Here is an 18,985-nt window from a genome sequence, read left to right on the forward strand (position 1 = left end):
CACGATAACGGACCCAGCGACTCTTGCGGCGAGCTTTGCGCGCTACTATACCGAGCAGTACGCTTCTCGGGAATGCCTCCCACCTGAAGCGATTGATGGGTTCCTCACGGATATTCCCCCTCGTGCAGTCTCGGACGAGATGAGGGAGGCCCTAGACCTCCCCTTGACGGCGGAGGAGCTGGGTGATGCACTGGGCCAGCTCAATGTAGGCAAGGCGCCGGGTCCGAGTGGTTTTCCCAGTGAATTTTACAAGAAATTTCACTTGCAGCTTGGGCTGCACTATAGGCGGGCATTGGAATTGGCGCGGGAACGAGGTAGCCTGCCGCCGGACTGGCGTCAAGGCGAAATTGTGGTATTCCAGAAGCCAGGTAGGCCTCCCGACCGTCAGGAGTCTTATCGCCCTATATCCCTAATCAATTTCGAGGCCAAACTCCTGGCCAAGGCACTGGCGAACCGCCTGCTCCCACATATTGCAGATCTGGTCCACCCGGATCAAGCAGGCTTTATGCCGCACCGGGCGACGAGGCATAACATTCGGCGTGCACAGGCGGCGGTAGATGCGGTGGGGACGACCGGGGATCGGGCAGCGTTGTTGCTCGCGGACATTGACCGAGCGTTTGACTCGGTCAGCTGGACCTACCTCTTTGCCCTCCTGCCACTTCTCAATCTGGGACCGGTGTTCATCTCCTATGTGAGACTGCTGTACACAGACATCACCGCCTCGGTGCGTATCTCTGGAGCGATCTCTGAGAAGTTCCCAATTGCTAGGGGTACCCGCCAGGGATGCCCCCTCTCTCCCTACCTCTTCGCGCTGGCCATGGAGCCATTGGCCGCACAGGTGCGTCTCGATGCACAGTATCGAGGCTTTGTGTGGGGGGCGGAACTCTCGGACCGCATCGCATTGTATGCGGATGATGTTCTTTTCTTTATGACCGACCTTCACGCTCTGGCCCTCGCATGCTGGACATAATGCGAATGTTTGGAGAGGTCTCGGGACTCTTCCTCAAATCGACCCTGTGGGTGCTGGGTGACGAGCCGGAGACATATCCCTGGGCCTCGGCTCTACAGGTGGCTGTCGATGGTCTAAAATACCTAGGTGTCTTCCTGTCGGACTCTGCTGCTGTGGCATGGGAACGCAACGTGCTGCCGGTATGGGACAAAGTCCAATCGGACATCAAGACCTGGTCACGCATGCCCCTTAATATCTATGGCAGATCTGCCATCTTTAAGATGGTTGCCCTGCAACGGCTCCTCTATCAACTACAGAACCACCCATACAGGATCGACCCGCAGTGGTTCCGTCGTGTGAATTCAGTACTTGGCCGATTTCTGTGGGCTGGAGGTGCCTCCAGGGTAGCACTGCGGACTTGCTTTCTTTCCACGTACTGTGGCGGGCTGGCTACCTCCGACCTTCTGTCCTACTACCAGGCTTCGCATCTACTGGTGCTTAATGAGTGGTGGTATGGCGACCACAGCGACCCGGCATATGCGTTGGAACACTTTTTGATGGGAGATGCCACGCTACACACGCTGCTGTACTCGGCCAGGCGGCGAAGGGCGCTGCCGCGGGTCACCCAAGTGGTCTTCATGATATGGAGACAGGCACTGCGCCGTATGGGATGGTGGGGCAGGCTGACAGCCGAAACTCCGCTGTGGAATAACTGACAACTTCCAGCACTGGCCTCCCTATCGGGCTTTGAAGGCTGGGACGCCATCGGGATTTCCTCAGTCGGCCATGTCCTCACGGGGACTACGCTCAAATCCTTTCAAGACCTCAGCTCCGAATTTAATATGCCCAAGACACATTTTTTCAAATATCTACAATTTCGTCATGCACTCTCACCGAGCCTCGTGGGGATGGACCAGCTTCCGGAATTCAGCCTGGTAGAGGCCAAGCTTTTCATGGGGGACCTGGGAGATAAGAAGGTTTCCAAAATATATCGAACGCTGGTTACTCACTGCTCTTCTTCTCTTCTGTCACTGAAGGCCTCCTGGGAGACGGATGTTGGCCCGTGGGATGAGGATGACTGGAGGGAGGCCCTTGAGTCCCCCCGCGGGGCCGCCATAGCTATACGCCTCGGGTTTATACAGTTTAAATACATACATAGGGCATACTACACTAGGGAGCGATTGTGGAGAGCGGGCCTCATTGCCGCTCCGGAATGTTTACGCTGTGGAACTGAAAGAGGAACGCTGCTGCATATGGTATGGTCCTGTGTGGGTCTGACCCGGTTTTGGAATGGGGTGTGGAATTGTTTGTTGGAAGTGCTGGGGTGGGACCTCCCTCGTACGCCCAGACTGGGCCTCCTCCATGTACTGGAGAATGTGGGAGGCAACATCTACAAACGCCACCTCCTGTTCCTGGGGTTGGTTGTAGCTAAACGGGATCTGGCGAGAGCCTGGAAGAGCGACCGTGCCCCCCCTCTTAGCGCCTGGAAGGCGGGATTAGATTTTCTTATGGGGCTGGAATTACCTGTGTTTGAGGCCAGGGGGTGCCCCCGGAAACACTATAAGATCTGGAAGCGGTGGGCGGACTATAGGGGGCTGACGTTGGAACCCCCAGTCGATATAGATGATGTGCCACCTCTGGATGGGGACCTTGGGACCTAGGACGTTATCTGACACCTGCCTTGCCTTACCCGCGTATTTGGTGAACTGTGAACACGTGCACGGAGTTAGGGTGGGATAAGGGGTGGGTAGCAGGGGAAGGGAGTTGGGGTTTGTTTCTTGGGGGTTGGTGGGACATGGGATGGGGAGGGGGGTGCTTCTAAATGTAGGCCTTCTAGTCATTCTACGATGTATATACTGTGGACAGTATCCTCCTGATTGTGGAGAACTGTACTTATGCTTTGCCTAAACTTTCAATAAAAGCGGTTTTGAAAAAAATATCGGCATTATTAAATTTGCTTTTATATCCGCTTTTCTTTCAAAGCCTTAGTTAAAGGTGCTTTTATATCCGCTTTGTTCTATTTTTATTTGTAAACTACAATTAAATACTGCTTCTGATAAGAGGTTACAGTTTGATAAAGAGTATTCCATTACTCTCATTTTACTACACTTCTGCGGGAATATTATAAAGGGGTTTATCCTAATATACATCATGTTTTTTTAGTCGTTGGCTTCCAATCCCACACAGTGCCCTTTTTCCATTGTTTCTTCACCAGCAGAATCTTCAGTTGCATTTGCCACTAGGTTTTTGCTGCCTGCTTTATTGTTTTTTGTTTTTTATAGTTATGCTTAGGACTCGTTACTTTCAAATCCTTTGCCGAGTTTTACTTTTGCTGAATATCTTTTATTATTGTCTGTGGGGTAATAATGCCACATTTATCACACTATTTCATGTCTCTTTCTCGTGTTATTTTGATTCCCTGAATATTCACTCTTGCCTGACATTCCACGTGCTTCATTTTGCTTCATTTTGCTTCATTTTGTCTCTCATCGGAAGCTGCTTCTTCACTGACCATAGACTGCTCAGCTCATTGTATTATTACAATGCCTCGTGTATAGTTGGGGTTTTACTGATCCACACTCTGTCGCCTTTGTTCTGGGTGTTTGGTGCGTTAATTGGCCTTCCGGGATTTGGCCGACCAAACCCTAAAATTCACATGTAGCTGCTAATCCAGGAAACGCAGCTCCATTAACACGTGAACTCCTGTCTTAAACAAAATGTGCAGCTTTATACTGCAGCATTCTTCCTGGAACAAAATGACCCATTGAGTTTTAAATGACATCCTGAAATGTGCCTAGAGCTTGGTCCTGCTGTTGAACCCCTACAGATTAATCCTTTCTTGTCTCTGTTATGTCCTGTCACCTGCCGTTCCCAGACCTGTTGTGACATTTGTGTTTCATTGCTGCAATAACATGATTGTTTTGTTTCAGAATGAACTCTTTTTTAGTACATAGAGTGACAAGAATGTACTTCACGGGGATCAATTTGTAAATAAAATAAACAAGCAATGGCGTAGCCAATAGGTCTCGCCTTTTGGGACCTTCTAAGTGTTTAGCCATGCAACAGTTAATGTTGTTGCAGTAGAGATATTGTGCTGCATAACTAAATACTTATAAGGTCCCAAAGGAGAGACCTATTGGCTATGCCAATGCTTGTTCTGCATAATGGCATTGCACGGTGGAGCAATGGCGGGCAAGACCAAAGGTTCTTACCTACATATGGTATGAAGCCCATCTATTGAAGCGAGTATTTTTCAATCAAGACAACTCCTGTAATTAACGGGAATCAGCCGATTAGTGAGGCAACAGGGAGAGTGAAACTACTAGAGTCCCGCAGCATCATCAGGTTCTTACCATCAATAATAGCAGTCCTCAAAGCACGTGATAATCTACTGCGCGGGCAGCACGACGGCATCAGTCTGTCTGCTGTTGGCCAAATGACAGTAAGCATCTGCTGACTTTGGCTTTAAATACACAATCTCCTGCCGAAAACTGGAATGACCGGCAGGCATCAGAGTTGAGTGCGGTAACACTGTGTCATCCTTTGTTCGGTAGAAAAAGTAGAAAGTAAAGTAAGACCGGAGATTAAAAGGTCAAAAAGTAAAGAGAAGGTAAATGCAGGGTAAAGGATAGGATTACACTGTGGCAAAAAACGGCTGCGACACAGAAAAGGGGGCATTTTAAATGATGGATGCTTGACCTTTGAGAGTTTATGTAAAAAAGTGATGCATAAGCGGTTGAAAAATTGATGCGTATCTTATTCAGCAAGCATGTGGTGTTGTATGGCGTTTTAGGATCCGAGCGAAACTTCCTGATTCATGCCCTTATATAGGTACAATTCACATTGCCCTAATATAGGCATAGAAATATACCCATATTTATACATAGCCCACGCAGTCTAAATACAGGCATGGCTACATCCACCCGTTCCAAAAAGCCACTACGATTTCTTGGAAAAATCGGCTTAAGCAGTTCGGGACATCCCCTTGCTTGAATATTGATTTGTCCAAGAACTCATGGAATTTTCAAAGAACTACCATTCCCTTGGGGTTCTTTTATGACGTTATTATGCCCGACTTTATGTCAAGCTAGGCACCTTCGAGGTATAAATATGCCTACACTTGCCCTAGCAAACACGCGGTGGTTCGGAAAAGCTTGACTATCTACTTGCCCGACGCAGCTCGCTAAAGTAAGTGCCGAAGGAAGCCAACTCTCCAGCTGACGCACTGATCGAGAAGCTGCCCTTTCTCTCGCTGAGAATCCAGCTCTAGTGTTTCCAAGCTCCGCTCGCGGGCTGTTGGGAAATCAAGTCCAGAGACCGAGATACCAGACCTCCTTCATTCTAAAACCAAGGTACGGAGCTGATTAGACCCTAAGAGAAATTTTTGATTGATTCTTGGCAAAGAAAACTAAACCTATGCTACACCACACTTACTTCTTCCCTCGTACTAGACTTGGGTTAGGTACATTGGGGTAGGCGTATTTTAGAAGCACCAGTTGAGTACTTTTAGCCTTTATTATTTATGTATGTATTTATCTATGGTTTAGAAGTCATACAGTGCTTTTTCAGTATTATTTTATTATACTCTTCTCGCTATATGCATTATACTCTACAGCCTGTCTTACGATTGTAGCAGTTCACTTTACTTGAATGAGACAGAAGACTGTGCAATAACTCCTTTTATTGAAAACGGCTGTCTCTCTATTTCTCTGCACCTCTGATGAAACGAAGCATGCACGATTGACTGAATAAACTATCTATCTATTGTTTTCACGACTCTGAAGATACGTTTTATTCTTGGGAAAACAAAGTTCTCAAGTTTATGCGGTTGTCCGAAACAAATCCCTTCTTGTTTATTCAAGAAAGTTTCTAGTGACCTCTGAGCTAGCTGGCACTCACAATTAAGTCTAATATATTCAATAGAGCCCAAGTAGACATAAGTCCTATGTCAAATCATAGGATATATTATTCCAATGCGCAGAGCCTATTTGGAATATAGGAACTACACTACAGTGGGGGAATTGTAACAAAAGAGGCATATGGGAGGACATTTTCAAGTCCTAATTTATCCACTTGGTTTGTTTTCATAACAAGTCTGATGCATGTGTTTCCACGAATGAAATTGTATGTATATAATTTAAATATTGCGCAAAGACATAATTCACAATTTCTATAACCAGTAGAGATTATAGTTTGCTTTTTACAGAAAGTAAATGATGAGCGGTTATTACAAGGATTAGTACTTCATGATCAATTACGTCATCATGTTAATACAGTTGTGATTTGCACCAAAAATGCGCGCAGGAAGGCATTATTACGGTTGATGCACTATGTATATTGGTGTGGCGCACACAAAGCAGATCTCTTACAGTTGGCATATTACATGAAATAGTGTGTCCAAGGAGGCGCATACGTAATTACACATTCTCTTTTGTTGATGACATCCTATATTAGATAATAGTGTATATTCTGCAGCCACACTCCGCTTCAACTGTGACATTGGTAAGAAGGACTTATTTTAACCAGCAATCAAAAGGTAAACATTCGAAGAAATGCTATTGTGCTGAAATATAATATATAGCATAGAGGTATGTCCTTTTGTGGTCGCTTTTGTGCCGGTACATGGGCCATATGCTTATTTTATTATTGTATCTTTTCCTGGATGTCCTTAAATCCATAGGTCCTGATGAGACCCTAGATCATGTATAGGGTTGAAACGTTGTCGACAACAAAAGAAAGCGAACCATTAACAGCGTGTATTATTGTATTTAGCTGCTGTATATTATGTATTGAGTTGCTAAATGGTTGTCTTTTTTGAATACCTTGGAAACCTTGTAAAATACTGTCACAATTATGTCACCAATATTTTAGGTTCCTGTTTCTCACTGAGGACACTAAGCACATTTTTCTTTTTCATTGTATATAGAATTTTGTTTGTAAAATATAACATATGATTGTATCAAACTAAAACCATAGGTGTATGTGGTTCCTTTGCCCTCTTAGATCATTTTAACCTTTCCATTACAAGTGTGCACCTTATAATCTATATTGATGCTATTAAAATACAGGAACTACTGTTTCTGACAATAAAAGCAGAGAACAAGTACATCTCAGCGGCTGCATGCGACTACACATTGCCGCTTAGAATGACGGGAACTGTATTATTCTTGGGCGCATGGGTAACCCTTCCTGGGTATAGCTCATGTTTTGAGGCTAATTAGTGAGTGCATTGGAAGTGACTGGTGAAGTGGTCGCAAATTATGTGACAGTATATCAGGATTTGTACGAAAAAATTTGTTTCTAGCCTGGAAAGCAATTTAATGAAAAACAGACAGATTTCTTTTTAACCCTCTGCATTGGTTTGATAAGGTATTGTGTTGTATAGCGTTGACAGTGGCATGTATCCTCTATACGCACTAGTTAGGGCTCGCCTGCTGATGCGCTTGCGCATAGCTGGCGAAGCTCTATAGTGGCTTATCCAGAGTTTAACCACTGGCGATTCAACTGTCGATTCCATGCAGTGCATGTGCTTTTTAACTCATTGCGCAAGCGCAATGAGTTAAAATGAGCATGCACAGCATCAAATCGTCAGCTTGGTGCAGCCAGCAGCTCTTCCCGCTCTTCCCCCTGCTGCATCAAAGGCTTTGCGCTCTGCCTCAGCCCAGCCATTCTCCTCCCCTAATTGCCCCCTGTTGTGCATTTGTTACTGGCCCATCTGCTTTAAAAATAAAAGTTCTAATTCATGTCCACACGTTTTTCATTTACTATTTTTGATTGGTAAATACACTTTTTTTAAAGGATCTTGGGGCCACACGCAACCATCATGGCCCAGGCCAGGCACAAGGTAGCACAAGGATGCAATAGTTACAATCTTCTGCCATGTTTACTCGTTCAGATAAACTGTCCACAGCATATACCAAAAGCCTTCCAGCGAATGCCAGGAGCCTGCAGTCTCTGTCCCATAGGTAACATCGTCCCATGGATTCCCATATTATTCAGACACATAGTGCTTTAATTTATACAATTGATACCCGTCACTTTAAAGGACGCGCAAAGCGCGTCCACACAAAAGCCATCTGTTGTTTCCCCCAGCGGGCTCGGCCTCACTTACTTCTCCTCCCCCCTAATTACATCCCTGCTGTCTTTCACGGCCGCGAGGCCGTGCTCTGCCGAGAGCTTCACTTCAAAGGGCAAAGGGATCCGCTCCCACCCTCCCGCTCACACCTTGTTAATGTTTGAATCATTTGGCCTCTAGTTGGATGTCTTTGAAATGAGCACACAACCCCCAGCTCATGGGCACTACATCAACGAGCGTCTGACGAGTCACCTTCTCACCTCTGAAAACATGGCCATTCTACAGCTGTACTCTTTTTTTTCAGCGTGTCCCAGAAACCTGCATGCATTTAATTTAAATTTGTAAAAAGGATGGTGCTACCTCGACGCCATGTACTTATTGTAGAGACTTTGGGTTGTTGCCACCTATAATAGATTCAGAATAGCGACATGGGTTGCGTTCTAATGTGTGTCATGGGAACATTGTTTTTCCTGCAGTAACCCTTGAGGTTTGTTCAGTAAGCGTTTGTAGCCTAATATGGCTTTTTATTTTCCGGACCAGAGCTTGTGCCAACAACTCTTGCTGTCTATAATTGCTTGTTACTGGGGTTGTGTACCCTCACTAAGATGGCGCTTTTATCACAGCACACTTGTAGAATGCCCCTCAAAACATGTCTGCCAAGAAAAACGCGACGCTCGAGAGACTCGTGATGTTAACCCCTTCGATGCTTGTGACCGAACCATTCCGTCATCAGTCACAGCTGAGCTGTGCTGATGACGGAATGGTTCCGTCACGACCACACCCTGTTGTGGAATGTCCAGCACAGGGGGAAAATTCAAGTAGCAGCAAAGGTGTTAAACATGCTAAACCCTCAGCCGTCAAAGTGAATGAACTGTTGCTACATTTAATAGTTATAACAAACCCACCAGCCTTTTCTCCTGTATGGTTTTCATTGTAAAGCAGCTTGTCCGCTCTAGAACTTGTATCATAGGGATAACTTGTAGGGTTAGTTCAAGTAATCATAGAACGGAGTGAGCCATGTATATTGAATTGTGCCTAGCAGATGCTGCATGCTAATGTTGCTGTAAACTGCGTTGGATTGGAATCGTATCTTTTTTAGGCTGTGTTTTTTTTGTCCGGTTCATTGACTTTGTTACTCCTGGAAAAAACCTAGTTTAATCATCTCCACGTAGGGTTGCCACCTTTTCCGGAGGATAATATCTATCATTTGTTCATGTCTTAGGGACATTATACCTGAATAGAAATTTATGTAAAACCCTCTATATTTAATGTCTTTTCTGAATGATTAATTATTGGGCAGGGTTCATTTAGGCAGTTCTGGAACATTTTAAAGTGATTTCTCATTGGATTTGCTCGTTTAAAGCTGAGAAGGGGAACGTTTTGGTGATTTCTTTTATTTTTACCATCCTAAGTACAGCAATGCCAAGAGCTTGTCTTTCATTACAGCTTGTATAATGTATTTCAGCTGCCTCCGTTTTGACTAATTTGCCTTACCCGGACAAATGCTATAGGTGTCACATTTGAAAAAGTTTAAAGTATTGGCATTGTAAATGACAAAGCTACTAATTTTCCTATTTTCAAGACCAACACATTAAAAAAAAGTTGCCATTTACAAAAGCAATAGCTCCACCGATGCACCCACCACACAGCTCCACCGATGCACCCACCACACAGCTCCACCGAGGCACCCACCACACAGCCCCACCGACACTGCTCCACCGATGCACCCACCACACAGCTCCACCGATGCACCCACCACACAGCTCCACCGACACACCAACTACACAGCTCCACCGATGCACCCACCATACAGCTCCACCGATGCACCCACCACACAGCTCCACCGAGGCACCCACCACACAGCTCCACAGATGCACCCACCACACAGCTCCACAGATGCACCCACCACACAGCTCCACAGATGCACCCACAACACAGCTCCACAGATGCACCCACAACACAGCTCCACAGATGCACCCACCACACAGCTCCACAGATGCACCCACCACCCAGCTCCACCGATGCACCCACCACACAGCTCCACTGATGCACCCACCACCCAGCTCCACCGATGCACCCACCACCCAGCTCCACCGATGCACCCACCACACAGCTCCACCGATGCTCCAACTAAGCTCCACCAATGCACCCACCACACAGCTCCACCAATGCACTCACTAAGCTCCACCGATGCACCCACCACACAGCTTCACCGATGCACCCACCACACAGCTTCACCGATGCACCCACCACAGAGCTCCACCGATGCACCCACCACACAGCTCCACCGATGCACCCACCACACAGCTCCACCAATGCACCCACCGCACAGCTCCACCGATGCACCCACCACACAGCTCCACCTACACAGCTCCACCGATGCACCCACCACACAGCTCCACCGATGCACCAACCACACAGCTCCACCGATGCACCCACCACACAGCTCCACCGATGCACCTACTACACAGCTCCACCGATGCACCCACCGCACAGTTCTACCAAGGCACCCACCACACAGCTCCACCGATGCACCAACCACACAGCTCCACCGATGCACCCACCACACAGCTCCACCGATGCACCTACTACACAGCTCCACCGATGCACCCACCACACAGCTCCACCAAGGCACCCACCACACATCTCCACCGATGCACCCACCACACATCTCCACCGATGCACCCACCACACAGCTCCACCGATGCACCCACCACACAGCTCCACTGATGCACCCGCCACACAGCTCCACTGATGCACCCACCACACAGCTCCACCGATGCACCCACCACACAGCTCCACCGATGCAGCCACCAGACAGCTCCACCGATGCCCCCACCACACAGCTCCACCGATGCACCCACCACACAGCTCCACCGATGCACCCACCACACAGCTCCATCGATGCACCCACCACACAGCTCCACCGATGCACCCACCACACAGCTCCACCGATGCACCCACCACACAGCTCCACTGATGCACCCACCACCACCGATGCACCCACCACACAGCTCCACCGATGCTCCAACTATGCTCCACCAATGCACCCACCACACAGCTCCACCAATGCACCCACTAAGCTCTACCGATTCACCCACCACACAGCTTCACCGATACACCCACCACACAGCTTCACCGATGCACCCACCACAGAGCTCCACTGATGCACCCACCACCCAGCTCCACCGATGCACCCACCACACAGCTCCACCGATGCACCCACCACACAGCTCCACCGATGCACCCACCACACAGCTCCACCGATGCACCCACCACACAGCTCCACCGATGCACCCACCACACAGCTCCACCGATGCACCCACCACACAGCTCCACCGAGGCACCCACCACAGAGCTCCACCGATGCACCCACCACAGAGCTCCACCGATGCACCCACCACACAGCTCCACCGATGCACCCGCCACCCAGCTCCACTGATGCACCCGCCACCCAGCTCCACCGATGCACCCACCACACGGCTCCACCGATGCACCCACCACACGGCTCCACCGATGCACCCACCACACAGCTCCACCGATGCACCCACCACACAGCTCCATCGATGCAGCCACCAGACAGCTCCACCGACACAGCTCCACCGATGCACCCACCACACAGCTCCACCGAAGCATCCACCACACAGCACCCCCGATGCACCCACTACACAGCTCCGCTGATGCACCCACCACACAGCTCCACCAATGCACCCACCACACAGCTCCACCGATGCACCCACCACACAGCTCCACCGATGCACCCACTACACAGCTCCACCGATGCACCCACCACACAGCTCCACCAAGGCACCCACCACACATCTCCACCGATGCACCCACCACACAGCTCCACCGATGCACCCACCACACAGCTCCACTGATGCACCCGCCACACAGCTCCACTGATGCACCCGCCACACAGCTCCACTGATGCACCCGCCACACAGCTCCACCGATGCACCCACCACACAGCTCCACCGATGCAGCCACCAGACAGCTCCACCGACACAGCTCCACCGATGCACCCACCACACAGCTCCACCGAAGCATCCACCACACAGCTCCCCCGATGCACCCACTACACAGCTCCGCTGATGCACCCACCACACAGCTCCGCTGATGCACCCACCACACAGCTCCGCCGATGCACCCACCACACAGCTCCGCCGATGCACCCACCACACAGCTCCACCGATGCACCCACCACACAGCTCCACTGATGCACCCACCACCACCGATGCACCCACCACACAGCTCCACCGATGCTCCAACTAAGCTCCACCAATGCACCCACCACACAGCTCCACCAATGCACCCACTAAGCTCCACCGATGCACCCACCACACAGCTTCACCGATGCACCCACCACAGAGCTCCACCGATGCACCCACCACCCAGCTCCACCGATGCACCCACCACACAGCTCCACCAATGCACCCACCACACAGCTCCACCGATGCACCCACCACACAGCTCCACCTACACAGCTCCACCGATGCACCCACCACACAGCTCCACCGATTCACCCACCGCACAGTTCCACCGAGGCACCCACCACAGAGCTCCACCGATGCACCCACCACAGAGCTCCACCGATGGACCCACCACACAGCTCCACCGATGCACCCACCACACAGCTCCACCGATGCACCCACCACACAGCTCCACCGATGCACCCACCACACAGCTCCACCTACACAGCTCCACCGATGCACCCACCACACAGCTCCACCGATTCACCCACCGCACAGTTCCACCGATTCACCCACCGCACAGTTCCACCAATGCACCCACCACACAGCTCCACCAATGCACCCACCACACAGCTCCACCAATGCACCCACCACACAGCTCCACCTACACAGCTCCACCGATGCACCCACTACACAGCTCCACCGATGCACCCACCACACAGCTCCACCAAGGCACCCACCACACATCTCCACCGATGCACCCACCACACAGCTCCACTGATGCACCCGCCACCCAGCTCCACTGATGCACCCACCACACAGCTCCACTGATGCACTCACCACACAGCTCCACCGATGCACCCACCACACAGCTCCACCGATGCAGCCACCAGACAGCTCCACCGACACAGCTCCACCGATGCACCCACCACACAGCTCCACCGATGCACCCACCACACAGCTCCACCGATGCACCCACCACACAGCTCCACCGATGCTCCCACCACACAGCTCCACCGATGCACCCGCCACACAGCTCCACTGATGCACCCGCCACACAGCTCCACTAATGCACCCGCCACACAGCTCCACTGATGCACCCGCCACACAGCTCCACTGATGCACCCACCACACAGCTCCACAGGTGCAGCCACCAGACAGCTCCACCGATGCATCCACCACACAGCTCCACTGAAGCATCCACCACACAGCTCCCCCGATGCACCCACCACACAGCTCCCCCGATGCACCCACCAGACAGCTCCGCCGATGCACCCACCAGACAGCTCCGCCGATGCACCCACCACACAGCTCCGCCGATGCACCCACCACACAGCTCCGCGGATGCACCCACCACACAGCTCCGCCGATGCACCCACCACACAGCTCCGCCGATGCACCCACCACACAGCTCCGCCGAGGCACCCACCACACAGCTCCGCCGAGGCACCCACCACACAGCTCCACCGATGCCCCAACTAAGCTCCACCAATGCACCCACCAAACAGCTCCACCGATGCACCCACTAAGCTCCACCGATGCACACACCACTCAGCGCAACCACAGCATCACTCAGCACCATCACAGTATTACTCAGTGCAACCACAGCATCACTGGTTCAAATATGCTCTTTCTTTCAATGTTTCAAGCTGTTTTCAAGCTTTCACACTTTATTACAAATCACAATAAGATGTTAATATTTCACTTCTGTTCTTGGATTTTCGTCACAATGAAAAACACTGAACATAATCTTCACAAAAGTTATTTACAAAAGTTTAAGCTATTGCCATTACAAATTAAATAAATTATTTAAGTATTAATTATTTAAAAAAATTAAAAACCATTGTTATTTGTAATATCAATACATCTAAGTCACGTAAATACAAAACATGTTGCATTACAAATGCTATAGGTGTCACATTTGCGAAAGTTATAACTATTGGCATTGTAAATGACAAAGCTATCAATTTAGCTATTTAAATTTTTTTTTTTTTAAATCAATTATAAGACCAATAGCTCAAACTTTCCTAATGCGAGCCCTATTGCATTTCCAATGCTTGTTGTTCCTAGGTGTCAAACAAAGATTGTTCAGCTTCACACCAAGGGCTGATGGATGGCTATTTGAGTTAAACTCATACTAGGGGAGCGTGAATGATGTCACTGCTATTTCTTTTTGTTCGTCAAACTCATTGTTTTAATTGGAGCCAGGGAATGTTGTCATTCAGTCCAAGTTCGTGGGACCTTAAGCGGTACACCCACCATTACTTACTTTCCAAAAGTATCTTAGTAGCATTTGTAAATGGGCGAGGGTCATAAGTGCACTGGACCATATGGCTAACAGCTCTTCACAACACTGGTCACTATCAAACACTCTGAGAATTTTGTGCAGTTCCATTCCTGTGGCCTACTGGTAGGCACTCACATTGTAGTCATATGGTCCGGTGCACTTATGGGTGAATTGTGGTCCTCTTGCCCCGAAGAAATTGCCAGTAAGTAGAATATGGTAAAAGAACATGTTGACCCTTGTGATTAAAAACAACATGCAATGTTTGGACCATTTTAAACTGGAGTTTGGGCATTAATAATTAAAGACGTTTGCGCATTGCCTTATGCAACTCACTTTTAACCTTTTTTTGTGAGGAATAATTTTACCCTCCCTCCCTCCCTCCCTCCCTCCCTCCCTCCCTCCCTCCTTCCTTCCTTCCTTCCTTCCTTCCTTCCTTCCTTCCTTCCTTCCTTCCTTCCTTCCTTCCTTCCTTCCTTCCTTCCTTCCTTCCTTCCTTCCTTCCTTCCTTCCTTCCTTCCTTCCTTCCTTCCTTCCTTCCTTCCTTCCTTCCTTCCTTCCTTCCTTCCTTCCTTCCTTCCTTCCCTCCTTCCCTCCTTCCCTTCTTCCTTCCCCCCTTACCTCCTTACCTCCTTACCTCCTTACCTCCTTACCTCCTTACCTCCTTCCCTCCTTCCCTCCTTCCCCCTTCCTTCCCTCCTTCCCTTCCCTTCCCTCCTTCCCTCCTTCCCTCCTTCCCTTCCCTTCCCTCCTTCCCTTCCCTTCCCTCCTTCCCTCCCTCCTTCCCCCCTCCCTTCCCTTCCCTTCCCTCCTTCCCTTCCCTTCCCTCCTTCCCTCCTTCCCTCCCTCCTTCCCTTCCCTTCCCTCCTTCCCTCCTTCCCTCCCTCCTTCCTTCCCTCCTTCCCTCCTTCCCTCCTTCCCTCCCTCCTTCCTTCCTCTCGGTGTATGGTATAGTAGATGTGTGTGTCACACTAAGGGTTTTTCGTTTTGAATTAAGGGTTGATCGATAGCTTTAAAAAAATTGCCTTTATGGTATGCTCATGTCTACAACTGTTGTAAGGATGAAGTTCATAGCGAACTGAAAACAACAAAAAAATACTCTGTGACTGGGTTTGCGAATAATGGCACACCGGTTTAAGTTGTTTTAAAATGTAAAGGTCCTCCCTGAGATAATGCTGAAATGGTCCAGGGCGCATACAGTGGAAATAATAGGAGGGGAGACTCCTTATTGAGACAATTTGCCCGAAAGTTGGGAATTGCCTGCACCTTAGATGCACTAACATACAGTGAGAGTCCTTTACATCCACTCTGCTCATCAGAGAGGAGATGATATGTCTTAGAAGATCTTTTTTTATATATAACTGGATTGGGCATTCTGCATTACTATGGGGATGTAATTGCATCACTTTGTTTTAGCAATTTATTTTTTTCTAATTCTTTTATTGTAAGTGTTTCAACCTGACTTTTAAATGTCACTATTCTGAAGCTCTATCTTTTTCCTTTCCTGACTAAATATTGGTTACTGTTTCAGCCTGCTGAAATGCACCGACCAAATTAATGATCTGTTTAAAATGGCCTTACTCCACGTGAACTCTATGTGAATGCTCTTAATATGGTAAAATGTCTTTTTTTCTTTCTAGGCTTGTCCAGGCAACATTATGCCAGCTGAGCAAAAAAAGACAACAAGCATGGAGGACAAAGACCCATTGGATAACAAAGAAAGCACTGAAAGAAGGTTAACCAGCTCTAGAGAGAAAGCCAAAGAGGATTTTAAGCTTGGCTCCAAACGAGAGAGCCTGAAGGCAGTTGACGACAAAAAGAAAAAACTAGAGGAAGATAAGCGGAAAAAAGATGACAAAGAGCGGAAGAGGAAAGAGGAGGAAAAGGTAAAGGCAGAGGAAGAGCAAAAGAGAAAGGAGGAGGAGGACAAGATAAAAATTGAAGAGGAGGAAAAAAAAATTCAAGAAGAGGAGCAAAAACGACAGCAAGAAGAGGCAGCTATCCAAATGAAGTAAGTTTGTTTTATTTTTACTATTAAAATGAGGTTTAAAAATGTTGCATACTACAAGTTCAAAATAAATCAGTCTGTCTAGCATGTATCTTGTATAGTGTTTTAAAGAGAAAACATTAGCCCAAGTCAGGAAGAACCCCACTGAATAAATAAAAAAGATAGTCCTATCAACACGTTAGTCTTTCAGCTTTGATTTTTTATTACAAAAAAAAAATCTAATAATGCTGAGATCTCAAACCTAGATGGTACTATTTTCCCTCTGTAAGCATTTCAGACTAGGACACCCATAAAGGCAAAAGAGCTTTTTTTTAGGGTTGTAACCAACACTGGTGCTTACATTTGGCTAATGTGAGGAGGAGACCTATAAAGAAGCATGCCACCTTTAGGGTGAGTTAATTTATAACTTGAGTCCTGAAAGATAATATTCCTTCTTAGGATTTACTAGACAGGCCCTTTTGTCTTCAATACACCTTGTGTACTATTTGTTGTTGTGAGTTCAAGCAGTGGCATCACTTTTGTTTATTGCACATTAGTCAGAAAAGGCAGCTATGACATTAGCATATAGTTTGCCAGGCTCAATTACCTCTTACTTGGCAGAGGGATCCTCACCAATAATTTTGTCTTTTTTCAATATGTTGCCCCAGGAAAGTTAGAAGTGTAATATAGCTAAAAGGACTGACCTCATTCACTCAATGGATCTAAAATAGATCACAAATTCTCCCTCTTGCAATGAATCTACCATGCTTGAAGAAGCTTAGTTAAAATTATTAGCACATACCTGCACCTTGCTTTATTTACAAATCAAAATAAATATTTTTTCTTTTGAGCACTTTCTGGTGCATTTGAGGATGCCCTGCACGCAAGTTATACTTACTTAAATGGATTTGTTGACATCCTCTGCCCCCACGTCCCCGTGCCTCACTGTCTTTTAATTTGGCATTGTCAAGGCTTTTTGTGGTTAAAATAAATCCTGCCCCATCTTCTTCCAACCCTGATTTCTAAGATCTCTTCAACCCAAACATGAAAATCGATCTCTCCACATTTGCAGAATCTTTATGGTCTCCCCGTGTGCCATTTCATCCAGTTCAATTGTTTATTAATTATTTTCTGCACGTATCATACAGAAGCCCAATCTATCTATCTTTAGGTCTCGCAGACCTTCGTTGCAGCGCATGCGCGCTGCCCGCACTGCGTGTGGCTTTTGGAATCGATACGGTTTCGGAAGGGGACTTAAGCCACGCCCTTCTTTTCAATTGGCTTGCATCAGTGTTTGTTACACGCTGACGCGTGATTGAATATCTGGCTTTTGGGTTACCCCCTTGTCCACATTTAAGAAGGTCCATGTGGACAGCCCGATGCCATCTTTGTTCCCGTGAAGTCCGCGCGCATGCCCACTTTCACATTTAAAGCGCAGCCGGGCAGGCTGTCATTCATCTCGGGGCTGCAAATATTGACTAGCATCATTGTGAGTTTACTGATAGATCCACTGAACCGTTCCGGGTTTCTATCTTAACTCATTAAACAACATCTTTTTTCCGACAGGCTGAGATAATCGATGACCAATAGATTAATTTGGGTCTTGCAGGCAACTGCGCATCTGCTGGTCTATAGTTCGGACTGCTGCAGCCACGAGGTGTTGGTTTGTCAGGGTCTAAGAGTTGTCTGTGTTACTTTTACACACCCTGTCACCTGCTACCTTCAGTCTCCTGCCCAAGCATGGCACAACTCCAGGCCCGCTTCTACACCCAGAACCAGAGGTGCGTGTGGAAGAAAAGATAGAGGAGAAACGGGTTGGAGCTGAGAACATTGAAAGAAGAAGGGCGTTTAGTAAACTCAGAGGCTAGACTAGTGGTGGCAAGTAATGGCATGGTTGATGCTGAGACTAGATTGCATGATGGTGTTTGAAGCATGATGGAAGGTGGCGGGTAGAACAGTGAAGTCAATTGATTGGGACCTACGAGAAGGAAATTGGACTGCAACTGGAGAGAGACCGGTGCTAGACTTAACTGCTCATCCTGGGTTCACGAGATTCTATCAACCGTCATACCTTTCAATCTTTCTGTATGCATTTGAGTGGCATATCTGTTTGCTGTGTGTGTGCGTCTGAATGACACATATTGGCGCTTTGAGTGAGACTTTTATCACAATCAGAAAAGTACTTAACTACGAAGCTTTCTGTCCTTAAGTGTGACATTTCCATGTTAGTCTGCTTAAGTGTGGCATTTCAATGCAATATGTGTTACACTTTGAGTAACGCTTTATTGTATGTGGTAGTTATGTAGCATGAACCTAACCATAATGTAGCGGAATCCAGTACGCGGTTTATTGAAAGTTAAACATTTGTTTTCAAGAAATTGAGAGAACCCTCACAAATTATTAATTTTGTATAAATTACCCGTTTAGGAACAGCCTTGAATGCAATTTTCTCTTGGACAGAAAACTGACACTAACTGAAGGTGTTTTAGTCAAGCAA

General features: G+C 47.9%; 1 protein-coding gene across 11 annotated transcripts in view; it reads left to right on the forward strand.

Annotated features, from left to right (window-relative positions):
• UPF2 (UPF2 regulator of nonsense mediated mRNA decay) overlaps window positions 1-18,985 on the forward strand; it is a 1,606,401-nt gene that overhangs the window by 119,617 nt on the left and 1,467,799 nt on the right. For 10 of the 11 annotated variants that reach the window (XM_086919968.1, XM_086919955.1, XM_086919976.1 and 7 more), the window contains exon 2: window positions 16,142-16,512. In XM_086919968.1, coding sequence (XP_086776094.1) covers window positions 16,160-16,512 — 353 coding nt within the window. In that variant the 5' untranslated portion in view covers window positions 16,142-16,159. Of the gene's footprint in view, window positions 1-16,141; window positions 16,513-18,985 lie in introns of those variants that run through there. The other variant, XM_086919984.1, reaches the window with a different exon arrangement.

The sequence above is a fragment of the Lissotriton vulgaris genome, chromosome 1_1, assembly GCF_964263255.1.
Source record: "Lissotriton vulgaris chromosome 1_1, aLisVul1.2, whole genome shotgun sequence".
Lineage (NCBI taxonomy): Eukaryota > Metazoa > Chordata > Amphibia > Caudata > Salamandridae > Lissotriton > Lissotriton vulgaris.